The 17,115-nt window shown below is 40.4% G+C and overlaps 1 protein-coding gene across 6 annotated transcripts in view; it reads left to right on the forward strand.

Annotated features, from left to right (window-relative positions):
• scn8ab (sodium channel, voltage gated, type VIII, alpha subunit b) overlaps positions 1-17,115 on the forward strand; it is a 53,663-nt gene that overhangs the window by 5,907 nt on the left and 30,641 nt on the right. For 4 of the 6 annotated variants that reach the window (XM_058632352.1, XM_058632353.1, XM_058632354.1 and 1 more), the window contains 5 exons: positions 1,648-1,985; positions 10,514-10,631; positions 11,242-11,332; positions 11,425-11,553; positions 13,131-13,222. In XM_058632352.1, the coding sequence (XP_058488335.1) occupies positions 1,704-1,985; positions 10,514-10,631; positions 11,242-11,332; positions 11,425-11,553; positions 13,131-13,222 (712 nt within the window). In that variant the 5' untranslated portion in view covers positions 1,648-1,703. Of the gene's footprint in view, positions 1-1,647; positions 1,986-10,513; positions 10,632-11,241; positions 11,333-11,424; positions 11,554-12,759; positions 12,852-13,130; positions 13,223-17,115 lie in introns of all 6 variants that reach the window. The other 2 variants (XM_058632351.1, XM_058632356.1) reach the window with 1 other exon arrangement.

The following is a 17,115-nucleotide window of genomic DNA, read 5'->3' on the forward strand; positions in this document are numbered from 1 at the left end:
AGTCTGTGCCGTAACAAGCACAACAATTTATAGTCAAATTATCCCAGAGAAGATACGTGAAGGGGTGGCTGCTTTACACAGATCAGTGTCCCAGAGGTTCCACTTAGATATTAAGTAATTATGCTTTTGTTTATTTTTAGTTGCTTGATAAAAAAAGGAATGACTTGTCCTTGTTTTGGTCAGTAACAAGGACTGATGGATGGGATTGTCACATACTTTGTATAATAATGGCTTTAGGATTAGAGGATACAGCGATGAGCTTCATCGTCGTATGAGTCTCTGTGAGAACTTGCTGCATATTTGAATCTCTTCGCAGAGATCATGTGCACATCGAGCTAATATTTGGTGTTTTTTGCTTGGCTTAAGAATGTTTGGCTCTTTGTCGTTTTTTCAGCACAGCATAAAATATTTGTGTGTTAGCTTGAGTGCCAGGAGCTACTTCTCCCTTATTGTGTAGGCCAGTGGTTCTCAAAGGGAGGTTCAGTCACCCTTAAGGGCCCGTGGCAACCTGCCTGGGGTTCCATGAAAATTTTCCAGATTTATCCATTATTTCTGTACGTTAGTTGTAGTATACAGCAAATAGTATTTAAATTTTTCTACTTTTCTACTCTGAAATAGATTTTATAGACTGGCAATTAATTTCAAAGGCCAACTTTTCACAGGAGGCAGATTTATTCCCAATAAGATAATTTGCTCTCTCATCATCCTCATCTTCCTCACATATACTTCACACACTGCTATAGTGACATTAGATTAAGATGGAGCGAGATGTTTTTTGTTTACACACTCCGGTCAAAATTCCTCCCGGGTACATACAGTAGAACAGTATTTCTGACTTACTGTACCTTCAAGTACCACCAGAGGAAGCTCACGTACCAGTTTGAGAACCATGGTTGTTGTGACTAAGAAAAACATTGAAAACCACTAGTATAGGCTATGTACTGTTGGAGGGAGTTGGTGGCTCTCTACCACGAATGAGATGAAAGCTGCTTAGAGCTTTTGCAAGTTGATCTCAGTCAGATTCTCAGTGAGATAGTGAAAGTACCAAACATGGAACTTAAGTAAAACATGTCTCTAAATGTTACCGATTGGCTGGACACCGCTTTGATAAAAAGAAAACATGAAATGAAATGTCAGATACTTGTTAAGATGGTGGTCAGGCAGACGAGTGCTTTGGGAGCTGGTCATCTGTGAACAATCAGAGAAAACTCAGCACTTTCTTTGTGTTTTTTACACACGTTTATACACCTTTGTTACAAACATGAGAGCAGACCTGTATTTAGTGCTGTGTATGTGTTACATAGTAAGGGTTTTCAGGACACAGGATCAGTTGCTTATTAAGCTTGATGGAGAGAGAAAACACATTTCTTGCTTTAATTTGATTTGTTTCCTTCCTCAGAACCAGGAAACTCAATCTTTGTTTTGTGCAATTTTATATTTATGTTAAATCTTAATCTATGACATATTATTATATACTGCATATAATATGCTAACCCTTTTTGGTCATCCCAAATTGTGTCCAGTCATTTTTATTAATGAAATAAACCTGAACTATTTGATGTATAATTTTGCTTGCTCTGTCTTTACTCTGCACCTCATGTTGACTCTTCCTCACTTTTTCACTCTGTGCCCCTCTCTTCCTCTCAGAGCTGGACGTCTGGGATGGAAAACAAATAAAGAGGAAATAGCTGCAGCATGAAAACATGGCCGCACCCATTATGGCACCCCCAGGACCTGACAGCTTCAAGAAATTCACCCCAGAGTCGCTTGCTAACATCGAGAAGCGAATCAATGAAGAGAAGAACAAGAAGCCACCCAAGCCCAGATCGGACAGTAGTCACCGCGACACATCTGACGACAATGAGCCCAAGCCAAACAGGGACCTGGAGGCTGGGAAGAGCCTGCCGTTCATCTACGGCGATATTCCTAATGGAATGGCTGCAACACCACTGGAGGATTTGGACCCATATTATGTGAACCAGAAAGTGAGTTGTTGTTCCACTTGTCAAATGCAACACCCAGTGTTTGCTAAATGTCAGTGAGTGACTGTGAAAGAAACTGAAATTCATTTTTAGCTGATGATCAGAAATTTGAGTGTTTACCTTTTTTCTCTTCTCACGTGAAACTGCAAGTGTGCCATGCACCGCATCATGTAACACATCATAGCAAATATGACCCTGAAGCATTCAAGAGCTTTTCATCATAGATTCTGGTTCTTCAGTTAGTGTGTTCACATGCATGATAAAATTTGCTTAATGTCATACACGTTAGTCGGACTAACATACCTGGATAATGTGATCCATAGTCTGATTATTCCTGCATGTACAGTATATGCTTAGTCAGACTGGAGTCAGACTTGGCGTTCTGCGCATGCACCAAAATTTCCTCCTCGGTTTTTGACCCGGGAGTAAAAGGAGACGACGTATAAACTTCAGTACCGTTGCCGAAAATCATAGGGCGGCAACCACAAAAGCCATGCTCCATCTTATTTCTATCAGAATTAACATGTACGGCAGGTACCAAACATACAGAGCCAAGACACGATCCATCTCACCGTCCGTTTGTTTTTCTGTGAGTAAATGTCAACAGAAAACTGATTCAGTACAAGTTAAGTTATAGTTAAGTTATAGAGAGTTGCAGCGCCACCTATGGAGGCGGAGACAGCCGTACACAGCCAATAAATCGATTTTCTCCTTGGCAAGTTCTCTGATGGCCTGTGTTAGTCGGACTACGGCCTTAGCTCGATTAAACCGTACATGTAAACGTACTGACTGTCATACAAACAGAATCAGGAAGCTACAGGGATGTTGCATCATTGCAAAGATGACCTTGAAGCATTCAAGAGCTTCTCATCAGTATTTGGATTGTGGTTCTTCAGTGACTGTCAGTGCATCACTCAGGTACAGAGAGAGTTGTTTTCAGTGCACGTGTAAAATCAAAGCACAGCTAAGGCAGATAGAGTCACATAGTTTTTTTAAGATTAATTAGCTTTCTGCAGAACACACCCCGAACTTCCCACTTAATTAATCATTGTGTAACAACGTTTATTTGCAGAATGTGACGCATAACTATGTTTGTATAAGTATATAATAGCCTGAGAGTAAGCCTTTTAATGTACTTTAGGTAAAGACCTTTTTCTATGGAGGCCACCATTTTGTGCCACCATGTTTCTACAGCAGCCTGAACAGATGTGCATTTCCCATTTTAAAGTGAAAGCTAGTTATGCAAACAAAGAAGAACAACATCCTTTCTGGTCTGTGAAGGCCACCGTAGTTCTCTGACGCTCTTGGAAAAAGGGAGGGGTGAGCAGAAGGGTCCTCCTTTGACCATCTACAGTCTGGCCATTAGCTGTCACCAATTCTTACACACTGGACCTTTAATGCATGGTAAAATTATAAAATGCATGATGGGGATGACACATTTGCCTTAAGGTTTTTTTTATGCCATCAGTGCTATTACTAATTGAATTATTTATTGATAGTGCTCTTTCTCTCCAACATTTTGTCTGAGAGGACAGTATTTCCAGCAGTGCATTATTGAGTGATATATCAGCTATGCCTTCATGCATGTGTGGCTGCATTTCTAGGAAACTGGAGCTTTCTTTTCTTCCAATTTGAAAGAAAAGAAAGTCATTTTTCTCATTAATTTTGGGACATTTAAACAGATGAAAATACCCTGGAAAATAGTTTTTGTATGTCAACATTGAAGGTCATGTCAGGGTTACTTTGATGTCACATGTCACACAGTCGCACCATCTAAGCATTTAGCGATTAACGGTGACACAAAGCGAGTTCTCGCACGAGTCACGTCCGCCTGGCTTGGCTTTGTCTTTAGCGTGGCTCTGCAAAGATGAGCAGTGAAGGTGGGCGATTGCAGGGAGGGCAGGAAGTGGAGAGCGTGCTATACAGTAGTACCTTCAGCTGTTTATAGGAGAGGAGAAGCCAGTCTCCTGTGTGGTTGCAGTGATAATGTGTAAGTGGATCCGCGGCCTGTAAGGCAGCAACAAGCCTAGTCAGCAGGACTCTCTGTGGAAGCTTGGATGAAACTATCAAGTGTTATGTGCCTTTTGTGATCTATTGATCCACAACCCTAGTTCAGTGGTGGCCACAGAAAGGGTTGCAGTCTTTGTGTTATCCTTCCCCACTTTGCTTATTTTCCAATGCACAGCTCCTTTCTCCCTCCTTTGCCCCTGTAGCGTCTCACTTTGAAGATTGAAGGAAAAGTAGCTGCAGAGCTGTTCATCATAGTCTCTTCAGTCGCACTCCACCCACACCCGCAGCACAAATGTTTGTCTGCACACTACTCTGTGACAAAGGGTCATTCTAAAGTCATGTTTTTGGATAGATCCTGCGTAGTTTGTCGTTGAACGACGGTGTCATGGGAAGAGTTTAAGTACTGTGGACAAGAGCTGTCCGTACCTCTTAGGATTTTGAAGTGAAAAAAAAAAGCTGTGGTTCTGCCTCTGAAGGCAATTCCGTGAAGTAGTTTTATTACAAAAAAGTGGAAGATGACCTTGCATCACCAAAACAAAATCTCCATTTCCATAGAATCGCCACAGGATAACGCAACAAGCTATTTTGTATGAAAAAGTTATTCAAGAGATTAACAGACCAACAACTTAGGCTGTGTAAATTTTACATTCAATTAAGATAATGTACATATTTTTCATCTGAGCATAAACAAGATATGAAATATTTTATTTATTTATTTTCTTTAACTCATTCATTCATCATTTCATGCATACGACATCTTCAATAACTCCAGTAAAAATGCTACTTCATCTGCAGCTATTTATTTAATTTCAATTTAATCTCAACAATGAGGTCTCGTACGTCTTATAAACATACATTTGTATGTTCTAGCTGATCTAAAGTCCAGGATTTTAAATAGCAACAATGTGTATTGTTTTAGGGCAATGTTGCCTTTATTTGATAGGACAGACTCAGGGAGAGAGAGACAGAGAGATGTAGACACACAGCAAAGGGCTGTAAGTAGGAATCGAACCTGTGGCCGCTGCAGCCGACCCAAAATAAATATTATTTTTGAGCAATTATATGTAAAAATACACGCCAACTGGTGGTCACAACGCCATGATTGATTACAGAGTAGTCTTTAGAGGCCAATTTAGTAATTGTTTACTTTTGTTGACATGATGTAAAATAGATGGACACACAAATAGAAATTTTAGATTCACCGTACAATTCATTTTAAACTCAGATAAATGTATACATTTTCTTAACTGGTGTCTAACACTCTAGCAAACTATTATCAAAATGTTTGATTTGATAATTGGAATGTCGCTTCTGGCTTCTGAGTAGAGCTGCAATAATTCATTGATAAATAATTGATTTAATGAATTAATTATCAACTATTTGATATGCAATCATTCATTTTCTGCTGCTTAATCCTCCACATGTCCCGGGGGGGCAGGAGTTGACCTCAGCTGACATAGGGGTGAAAGGCGGGCTCCACTCTGGACGGGCGCCAGTCCATCGCAGGGCCAACATGCAGACACGAACAACCATTCACTCTCACATTCACACCGACGGTCAATTTAGAGTGTCCAGTTAAACTAATCTGCATGTTTTTGGACTGTGGGAGGAAGCCGGAGTACTGAAAGTAAACAGTGACTGGTGACCGTCTTGCTGTGAGGCAACAATGCCAGCCACTGCATCACTGTGGATCCTGATAACAATCAATCAGATATAAATGAAGGCAAGACCTGTCATTTCAGCCTCGTAGATGTGAATTTCTTTGCACCTTTTTGACTTGATTTGTAGATAAAACAAGACATTTGAAGACACCATTTTGAGGTTTGGGAAACAGCTATTGACATTTTTTTTCAAAAAATGTCAATAGCAAAAACGTAATTGACAGATGAACTAATAATAGAAATAATCATTAGTTGCAGCCCTATACGTCTGTGACGCCACATGCTATACGTTGTCTTTTAATGGCATTTCGAAATGGTTGGAAGGAACGTGGAGCTTTTAAACTGCCAGCTATGGCTTATCTAACTCTGAGACTACTGCTTCCCCTGTTTCTGCTTGTACAGCCTCTTCATTCTGCTTAGTCAAGATGTGCTGACTTAATCATATACTGTATGCCCATGTGTTCTCTCAGTTCAATAAGAGTTACAGCCTAAGACCTCATCTTTCCCTGTCCCCCGTACCGTAATTCATATCAGTCATTTTCCTAATCCACTTATGTCTTTGCCCTTTATCACACCTGAGGAAGTACCTCCAAGTATATTCATTCCTCCCACGCTTTTTGTGTCCTCACCTTTCCAGGCTGCTTGTCTCCTCTACTCGACCGACAGTCATCCTATCGCTCACCATTGCACTGTATGTCAATGAGTGTGTCTAAGTGTGTGTGTGTGTGTGTGTGTGTGTGCGCGTGTGCGTGTGCGTGCGTGTGTGTGTGTGTGTGTTACCGTCAGCTGCAGGAAACCTGATCACAGCACTCATGCATCAAATAGGGAGGAAGAGGGGGCAGTGGTGAGGAGGAGAAATGCAGCGTTGCAGTTCTTGTTTTCCCCTGTGATGGGGAGAGGACTGCCTGGGCTTTTCAAATGTCTGATGTGATTAGGCAACGTTCAAGGTGCTGTAGTCACACAGGAAGAGTGGGACAGAGAGGGTGGAGGACATACGAGTGTTTTAGCTGGCGTTTGTACATGTGCGTGTGTGTGTGTGTGTGTGTGTGTGTGCGCAGAGGCACTTCTGGGGGTTTCATTGATGCAGAGGCTTCAGTGTTTTTCCTCACTGTGGCAGTGTGGACCAGGCTTTTCTCTCTAGGCTTCGTCTGCGTGGCGGCAGCTAAATCTTGGTCTCTGGATGAAGCGCGGTGCAAAGCATTACGTTATGCTGCTATCCTATAGCTCTGTCTCTCCGTGCGAGTCTCTGACCGTTATTCTGCTTTTACCTCTCTGGCTTCCGCTGCCTCCTCTTTGGCTTTCTTTCTTTTCTTTTTTTTTTTTTTCAGGGTGTGTAGTAAATTAGAGCGAGGGCCAGGCTTTAGTGCACTGTCTGAGTCGTCAGTCTCTGATGACACAGCATCCTCCTGTACTGGTCTGAATGAGGAAAAGAAGGGATGGAGGGGGGGAGTGAGTGTGCTTTCATTCCTGGCGAGGTTGGTGTAATGAAGGAGGGAGGGGTAAGGGTGGGAACGTGGAAGTTTTGCAGCACAATGTACAGGTAGAAAAACATGGGGTGATTCATTTTTTTGCTCATTTTATATGATTTTGGCTAGGAACGTATATCAGTGTTTCAGTTCCAGGCTATAAGACTAATCAGATATTAAACAAAACCCCTACTCCTCCTATTAATACTATGTATACTACTGAGATCTGTGTTGTTTTGTCGCACATAAACAATGTGGAAGGTGATATTTTTTGATTCTCTGTAAATTTAATCCAAATGCACTTAGACTAAACCAGGCAGTCTTTAAAGGGAACTAAAAGCTTCAGCTTTGTGTGTCACATTCATGCAAAGACACGTTTAAATCCACAAAGATGGTTTGAACTCCTGAGGTATGTTGTATGTATGCATCAAACAATCTATTATTGCACATCACACTGAATCCACCAACTGCTTTAATCGTCGTCTTTGTAACATCCTAAAAGGCCTATGTGTTAGAAAGAACAAATGTTTGTGAGGTGACAGATCAGACAGTGGTGAGGTCGGGGTCCTGAGCTGATACTGTGAAAACACACTGTTGTTTCCCTGATCAGATCTCACTCATCATCTCATTCTCAGTTTCTCTCTCTGCTGCATGCCGACCCACTCCTCCCATCCATCTCAGGTTTGGCTCTCTCCCCTCTGCAGCTCTCTGGCTTTCTGTTCTGCATCACTCCCCCTCCACCCCCTCATCCCTCTCTCTCTCTCTCTCTCTCTCTCTCTCTGTATGTCTTCCTCCCTCACTCCCTTTGCTGCTGTCCCATTCCCCTGCAAGCCCCTCTTAATATCCCTGCTACACACAAAAACAGAGGTACGCACAGCTTTTTAAGGACTAAAGCCTCATCTCTCACCTTAACCATAACCAGTTAATGCCTAACTACAATCAAAATCTTAGCCCTGAACTTCTTTAGGTATTAGGTTTTACCTCATTGGGACTGGGTTTTGGTCTCCATGACGACTACTGGTCAGTGTTTATGCCAGAAAAAAAGTGACAAATACAAGTACACACGCACACGTACTGTCCTTGGAGCTGCATTCTGCTTCCAGATTTCTTGCATATGTGCCATTTTCTTTAAAGCTCTGTGGAGAATTGTGAGCATTTCTCCTGCAACTCCTTTGCAGTACACAGGGCTCCAGTCTAACTCTGCTGATTTGTGTTGTCGTGATATCTGTTGCCAGCGATGCACCTTTGTGTGCTTTTCTATGAAGGACTTGAACGACCATTCTTTCAGTGACATACATGGCACGTTTGTGTGTGTGTGACATTCGTGTGCATTTGTGTAGCATGGGCGAGCTTCAGATTTGAATTTATTCTCTGTCTATGTAGAGTTTTCTTTTTTGGGAAGTCAAAGTAACTGGGAAATGGGAGCTTATCAGTGTTAGAACGAACCAAAAACAGTATAGTGTTAGAATCGAGTTTTTTTTACAGTGGTTTTATTTGTGCTCAGTGTCTGAACAGCTCACATAGATTTTATAGAGAGTTTATAACAAATTGTAAGATAACATATCAACTACAGGCCTTCATTACTCCCACACACTGTACCTTCCTTCTTCCTGTTTCTCTTACGTTCAACGATCCACTTTAGTCACGTCAATGTTTACATGTTAATTCATTTATGAGTCAAATAATTCACTTTATTTGAATTCCAATAGCTCATATCAATTCTGCAGCATTTAATGCATTCCTGCATTCAGTATTTTATAAGCTTAATTCATTGACCAATTATCGATCACCGCGTCAGACGATCAATTAAGGAAATTGCCTGACATTTGCATCCCCTTGTTGTAATTATGCCAAGTTGCCAAGTTCACGTCAACAAGTTTTAGGTCTCAGTTCATTGACTAAGTGAAGCCTCTTTGTAGTTTAATGTGAATCTTCCATTTGAGATGAGGATGGTGGTGATGATGGTGGTGATGACATTGAAACTGAGACTCCGTAAGAACAAAAGATCTATAGTAAAGTCATTCTGATACATTTTGAGTCCTGGCTTTATTCATTTATTGATACACCACTCAGTGGAGTACACATGGGACATAGAGCAGTTCCACATCCTGGGCAGATTTGTGTCGTCCTGGTATTTCAAGTTTGATTAAGTGTAGAAGATATCTCTGAGTGACAGGAAACAGTCGATGCTGTACACGTTAAACGAAGCAGTGAGATGTTAACTATCTATCTATCTATCTATCTATCTTTCTATCTTTCTATCTATCTATCTATCTATCTATCTATCTATCTATCTATCTATATATCTATCTATCTATCTATCTATCTATTTATCTATCTATCTATCTATCTATCTATCATCTACCTATCAGTTACATGTCATACGTCCACACCACACACTCTGTGAACTCTAATGCCTAAAAACTGGGAAGCGCTCGGTCGCTGTAAACATGAAGTATCCCAGTCGTCTGTTTGTTTGTAACTAATAGTCATACGTCTCACTCTGAGCTCCATGTTGTTTTCAGCCAAAACTGGGCACAAACATCCACAAACACCTAGGTTTGCACAAAGCAACACGCTGCTGCTGCTGATGCTGATGCTGCTACCGCTGCTGCTGCTGCTGCCTCACCCCAGTGCCCAGCCCCACTTGGCCCAGTGCTGTTTATGGGTGGGGAGTGGTTGTTGAGAGCCTAGAGTCAGCAGATCTGCCCCTGATCGATGACAGCATTTGCGGTTCTCTTCCAGTAAGAGCTTTAAACTTGGGGAGAAGAAAGTCATTTGGCCACGGAGAGGAGAGAGCTTCCCATGTGCCTGTCTGCTGCTTCTGAGGCAGCTCTCAAAGCTGCCACTGTGATGAAAAGCTCGCCAGAAGTGAGGCTCAGTCTGATGCAACCAGAGCAGAGATGTTAACTGTACTCTTGGTTATTGGGTAACTGGCCGCAGAGCAAGTGATGTCAGAGTTGTGCTGTCCTTGCTACCATGACTGTGCCCTTTTCTATACTTTTTTCCTTTTTCTTTTTTCACTGCACTGTTTGTATTCTGTGTCCTAATGTAAGGCCATGACAACATGACAACATGACATAGTTTACCTGCTGCTATCTCTGCATGTGGGGGTGAACACTGCAACATGTGACAACACGGGGAGGACTCAAAATAAAACGCCAGCATCACCTCAGTACAAACCAGTGCAGTAATGCGTAAGAGGTGAGCTCAGGACTCAGCTTATTACAGTCGAGTTACAGACGTTTGTTCCTTTTGTTTAAGGAAGTCAGCACAAAGGTTTGCAGACCTCACTAAACCTGGTGTTTCGTAATAGTTCATTCTGCAAATGATCTAACTGGCTTTTCTCTCTCTCTCTCTGTGTGTGTGTGTGTGTGTCTCTCTCTCTCCACAGACATTTATAGTCCTAAACAAAGGGAAAACACTCTTCCGCTTCAGTGCCACGCCCTCCTTGTATATCATAAGCCCTTTTAATATATTTAGGCGAATAGCTATTAAGATTTTGATACATTCATATCCTTTCATGTGATTCATTGTCTGTTTTACCCCTGAAAATAACAGATGCGGTGTTTAAACATGGCTTGTTTCTTTTCCCTGCTGTGCTATGTTCAGTCGATTGTAAGTGGAACTAACTATCTGTTCTTCCTTAAAGCTGCAGTGCGTAACTTTTAGTGATTTTTTTGGTTTGTTTTGGACGTTATTATTCTGCCTCTTTGGTTTTATGTGATATTATTTTGATGCGATGTCCTTCATCTGAAAGCTCTGGCTCTGTCAAGCAAATCAAACAGCGGCAAGAAGCACTTGTCCCTTCAAACTGCTGAGAATTCACTTCTAAAACTTTTCATTGACGCGTCGTCGTGTTTTCGCTCACATAATCTCACCTGTTTGCGGCGGCCATTGCGCTTTACTTTACAACGCTGCTGTTGCCGCCAACCGCTTTGACAAAAAAACAAATGACTTCCTGACTGAGAAACATTGAATGATTGGAATGTAACGGACATTTTGTTTCAATGTAAAGGTTTACGCGCTGCAGTTTTAAGTGTCTGTATTTACACGTGATAACAGTTTCTGTTGTGTTGAAAACAATGTTCAATGTCCAACTTTCCTTAACTCGCTCTCTCACGTTATTCAGCATGATCATCATGTGTACGATTTTGACCAACTGTATATTCATGACATTTAGTGACCCCCCAGAGTGGTCTAAACAAGTAGAGTGAGTATACACACATACATGCATTTTTTTAATCTGTTTAACGTATCCGTCACCACTTTACTGTATTTTCCTTCTCCTTTTTTTTACTAAAGGTATACCTTCACCGGTATCTATACATTTGAGTCGCTCACAAAAATTGTTGCCCGAGGCTTCTGTATAGATGGGTTCACCTTTCTCCGAGACCCATGGAACTGGCTGGATTTCATGGTCATCTCAATGGCGTAAGTATTGAAAAGTCGTTCGCTATGCACAGATGTAAAGGTTACATAAAACAGGTCTTATGTAAAAGGGCACTGCAAAAGAAGCGCAGAACCAAAAAGGATTCAGACTATGACTAATAAATGGTATCATTCCATTACATCATTGACTTCTCTGTGGACATGGATCTGCTGGTTCTAAAGACCAGGCTGAGTCATGCGTATGTGATTGACATGCTTTCGTACACAGAGTTGGTTATTAAAACGATAGTTCACCCAAATAGAAAAGAAAATGAACTCATTATCTACTCTACAATCCAGGCTAGTCCAGAAATGCTTTTGACGTTTCAGGGTTGCGGCCAATTTCAATTTGTAATTGAATGAAATTGTGTCTACTAAAACAGCAGGAAAAAAAAGAACATTAATTGCCTCTCGATAGCTGCAAGGCTCTGCTAAAATGCAACCGGAAATTCCAATACAAGCAAAAGAGAGATCTGCCTGCATTTTAGATTGAACAAAAAGTCCAACAGCTCTCTCTCCTTTGTGTGTATTGCTAGATCCAGTTGCACGTATCATGAGTTCTCACTGATCTTGTCTTCCTGCAGGAGAGCTTGTGTGAACATGGCTGTTACCTAAGAAGCTCAAGTGGACGTTTAGTCTAAAATCATAGTGGAAATGTGTCAACTTTGAACGTCGGGGCTTCCTGACTCTTGTACGACACCACGGGAGGAGCATAGAGGCATTTTATGCTTTTATTTTCCTTATTATTGTTTTGTTTTCCTTACATTTGAACAAGTGGTCACTATTTACTTCACTTGTATTGGATTTGGCTACACCATCAAACTCAGAAAAGGGTTTTGACTCAGAAATTCCACCCACCTCTCCACTGGCATAGTAGTGAGAAAGGTAAGGTAAGGTAACATTTTAATGGCAGTTTCCAGTAGCAACTACAATGTTACTAGTCAACACAGATAGACAGATGCACACAAATGAGTGCATAATGAGTACATTTTCAATGTTTTGGGGAACTATTCCTTTAATCCTCGAACCTTTGAAGTATTTTTTTTTTAAATGTCACGCAGACTAAATTGTCTGTACATTACCTTCAGTCCACACCTAATCCACCATCCCACCTTGAAACTGGTCATTAATACAGTTTGTCATGTGACTATTCTCTCTGTCCTCTGTTGGAGATGGCTGCTGAGTAACTGTATCTGATCCACCTTGCAGGTATATAACAGAGTTTGTAAACCTAGGCAATGTGTCAGCTCTGCGTACGTTCAGGGTTCTGAGGGCTTTGAAAACAATTTCAGTTATCCCAGGTAAGACAGTCCAGGTGTTTGTGTTTTGCGGGTGGGCGAGTCACGGGGGTTGATGTTAGGTGTGGTTTTGTTTCAGTCCTTCTCCTCTCCTCTTCCTCCTCCGCTCCCTTCCCACTGGTCGGGCAGGCACTCTTTCTCTCACCGTGGTGTCCCCTCCTGGTCTTCGATGGTGGTCCTGGTGTCATGCCCTTGCGCGTACATGCGTGCGTGTGTATGTCGTTATTGTGTGTGTTGTGTGTCATGGGGTTCTGTATTGTGTGTCATCCTACCTTGTTACAGATATATAACAGAATTTGTGGACCTTGGGAATGTCTCGGCGCTGAGAACGTTCAGGGTTCTCCGAGCTTTGAAAACTATTTCTGTCATTCCAGGTGAGACTCCCATTTAAACACAAAGGCTGAGCTTACTTTATCTATTAGCCAGCTTTATTTCTCTTTCTTTGATATTGTTTTTACTAAAAAAAAAAAAAAAAAAATGGGGCGATGTTTTTAGAGACTTTTCATTTAAGTATTTTTGTTTGACTTTTTTATGGTAATCAAAAATGGTAGTCATACATTTTTGATAGGCTTAGCAGTCTACAGGTAACTATCCTTTTGAACATTTCTGCCAAAAATCAAGCTTGAATACATTTATTAATAAAGGGCAAGACATTACTTAGTATTTTAGTACTGAATTTTTAAGATTATTTTGAATTAACTTATTAGAGAAATGTTAAAAATGTTCACCTTTTTGCACATCTGCATTCCTTTCACTTTAATTTCATACAATATTCAAAATTTCAGTCTATGACACTATTTCTTAGGACTTTTCCATTCCCTAAGACTGCCAAGCCTAATATGACAGCACACTGACGCTGCATGAAGCTTTGAGACACACATGCTTTTACAAGTTTGGCTTTAAGGGGCTTTTCTCCTGGATTGTATTCTTTAAATTTTAAAGATTATATGATTCAGATTTTTTTTCATATCTTGTTTTTTTCTTATTATTTTGTGCATCCTGCAAGTGTAAGGGAAACATAAATAAAATATGTCACATGCAAGCTCAATTCTGCACAGTCTAGTTTAGTTTGAAATGATTTGCACAGTAAAATGAGCGGAGGTGGAAAGAGAATATTCTACTCAAGTAAAAGTAATATTACAATGATGAAATTTTACAAAAGTACATGTAAAATTAATGGTCTAAAAGTCCAATTATGTAAAAAAAAAATGTATTAACCTTTTTTTAATTAATGGAGCACTTTCACAAATAAAATTGACAACATTTGACAGTTGAAGCCAAGCTTCAACTTTTCTCTATGTGACGACACAAAATAGATTTTTTTCACTGATGACTGGACAAATGTGGTAAAATCATCAATTCCAGGGAAGCTCAGCTTCTCTCAGAGTCAGTGGAGTAGTGGGCGGGTGTGGACGCTCGGCTTCTCCATGGTGATTGGAGGAACTGTCTGAAAGTCGGAACCAGTTTTTGATTGACAGCTTTGCAGAAACATACACGACAGCGGAGCCTTTTCTGCCTCAGTCCTGGGTGGATTTTGCGAGCGAAATCTGTCGATAAAAAGCTGGTTATTTGAGTTATTTGCTCACCGATATGGACTATTTTCCTTTGTACATTTACACTTACAATAAAAACACTATTATAGTATTATAGTAATTATCGCATTTCTTTGTTCTAGTTGGTTGTTTGCAGAATTTATGTATAAATAACTGGGCCTGAAATGAGCTTCCCCTGTTCGAAAGACCAGCAACTGCCACTGCTGTGTGTGATGTTCATCTCAAGTGTGTCTCAGCCACACAGCTCGTTATGGGATTAGAATTCTCTTCTATTTTTAAAACTACTCAAAACAAGTGAGTAAGTCCACAACATTTCTCATTTATCCATTATTTTCCACCTCTGAAAATAGGTTTACTTATGCACTAGCCTAAAAATGATTGGAGACAAAGATACGTCACTGAAACAGTTATTTAGACATTTTTAAGTCACTGTATGTCAACACACACGTGTACAACACACTGAGTAAAGTGCAGTGAACTCACCCTCCATCATGTAGTCCTCAGTCGTGCTTTGGGCTAAACTGGCCCGAAGTTTCGCCCCACACTGTGAAAGAGTGAGAGAACGTGGTTCCTGGAATGGGAATGAAGCTTCATGTTATAGTTACGTCACCATCATGGTTTACAGATGAGTAATGCTGACACAGAGTCAATTCTTTCAGCCTTGGCGTTTAAATGACCTGCATGCCACCTCTCATTTCCCCCCAAACCTACTGCTCTTCCTCACTTGTCCTTTCTCTCTCTCTCCTCGCCACGTCCCCCTCTCCTGACTGAGCCTAGTCATGGCTGCTTGCTGTTTGTGAGACCTGCTGTGTTCATTCGGTGTTGGATGCAGTGTAATTCAAAACTGTGGTTAAGTTGGGGACGTTTCCACAGATGAACAATAAAAGTGGAAGGAAATCATAATTTCTCCTCTCCAGATGGATCCTTATTGGTCCAGCTGGAGTTTTATTCTCTTATTATTATAAAATAAATAAATAAATAACTCAATCTTAAATGGAACAGTTAGTGAATCATATGCAAATAAAAGAGTGTCTTTCTCTTGGAAATGTCCCACACGTAGCCACAGTGTTTGTTGTTGTGTTTGTTGTGGTTATGAAAAAAAAAGAATGTGACCTCTTTTTCAATTGTTAACCTTGAATCAAGGAAATATCTTACTTAACAGTAGTACAGTAGTAAAGTTTAGTGCAAAATATTATAGGCTTTTGCGGTGAAAGTACATTTTCACAAATAAATACAGCTGACACTGTTAAATAAAGATGGACAAGACATCTCCACTTCTTCCCCCTGCACACAAATTAAACTATCTGTATGTAAGAATTACATTATATGTTATAAAAATGACCATGATGTGCTAACAGAGACTTAGGAAACATGCTAAATTAAAAAATTGGTTGTACAATGGTTCAACCAATATATTCACAATTTGGTGGGCTGCATGAAATTAGTGGCCCGGGGTGAAAGTGGCCCGCAGGCCTCCAGTTTGGCACCTCTGCTCTCATGGCTGTAGTTTTACTTAGCTTACTTAAAGCCCCTTTAAGCCAAAACATCTCAGATACTGCAGTTGCTGGTGATGTCATTAAGAGAATGTATTTATTATATCAAATTACCAATTAAAACCAGATTTACTTGAACACTTGTGAACCCTTACACAGCGCCGACACCTCATGAATCTTAATATACGGTATATGTTTTTGAGCCTTGCAAAAAACTTAGATGACAGTATGACTTTTACGGTTTTGTTCTGGAGTCATGACAACAACGTTTAAAGGTTATTATTTATTTTAAAAAGAGTCATAGAATATAACAGTGGCCTGGCAACAAATCAAATACCTAACAACTGTCATCAGATTTAGATCAGATTCACATTTGAACTCCGCCCACTTCAAGTCAAGAAACATGCAGAAATAATGTTTTTGTTCATTTATCGTAGGATTCTGGAACTGTAATTTTCTTTTATAGGACCATGTCATAGATTTTACTGATAAGTACTGCTTATCATAAGTGATAGGAAACAATGGAAGTCAATACTAACAAGGTTTGCACAGGCGAGGAGAACAATGTGTTCTTAGGCCGCTTAGCATGGACAGGAGATATTAAGCCCCCAACGCAATATACACACACACACACACACACACACAATCGTTAACACACACATGCAGACCTGGACACACTTTTTAGTATGCTATATACAGCATACACATTATTTGTATTAAGATATCCGAAGATCCCAGCCCCAACTATCACAACATCCTCAGATCTTGTCTTTCCACTGTAGGTCTATTGTTTCTGTGCAGCAAGTACCCAATGCTACCGAAACCTCTCTATGTACAATGAAAAAATTGATTTAAACTTACATTAAAAAAAAGTACAAAAAGGAATTATTTTAAATGTGGTGTTCCTTTTTTATGACAAAATGGTGGCCCATGAGTTTTGTCTGCTGTTGAAATTACAGTCACTTTAGATCCCTATATGTGAGATATGTAAAACTGTGGCCACTAGAGTTTAAATGAGGTACTGCAATCAGCTCCTGTGGGTTGCCAGATAGTTTGAGGATAAAATCCTCCTGCCCCCAAACCTAAACATGGGATCTACAAGGATCTGTAAATGTGCTCCCTTTTCACAACATAAACATAACATAATTTACTGGCTGTAAATTAAATTTCAAATAGTGAATATATTGGCTGAAACCTGTATTTCAATTGAACACGTTTCTC

This window comes from Solea solea, chromosome 6, assembly GCF_958295425.1.
Source record: "Solea solea chromosome 6, fSolSol10.1, whole genome shotgun sequence".
Taxonomy (NCBI): domain Eukaryota; kingdom Metazoa; phylum Chordata; class Actinopteri; order Pleuronectiformes; family Soleidae; genus Solea; species Solea solea.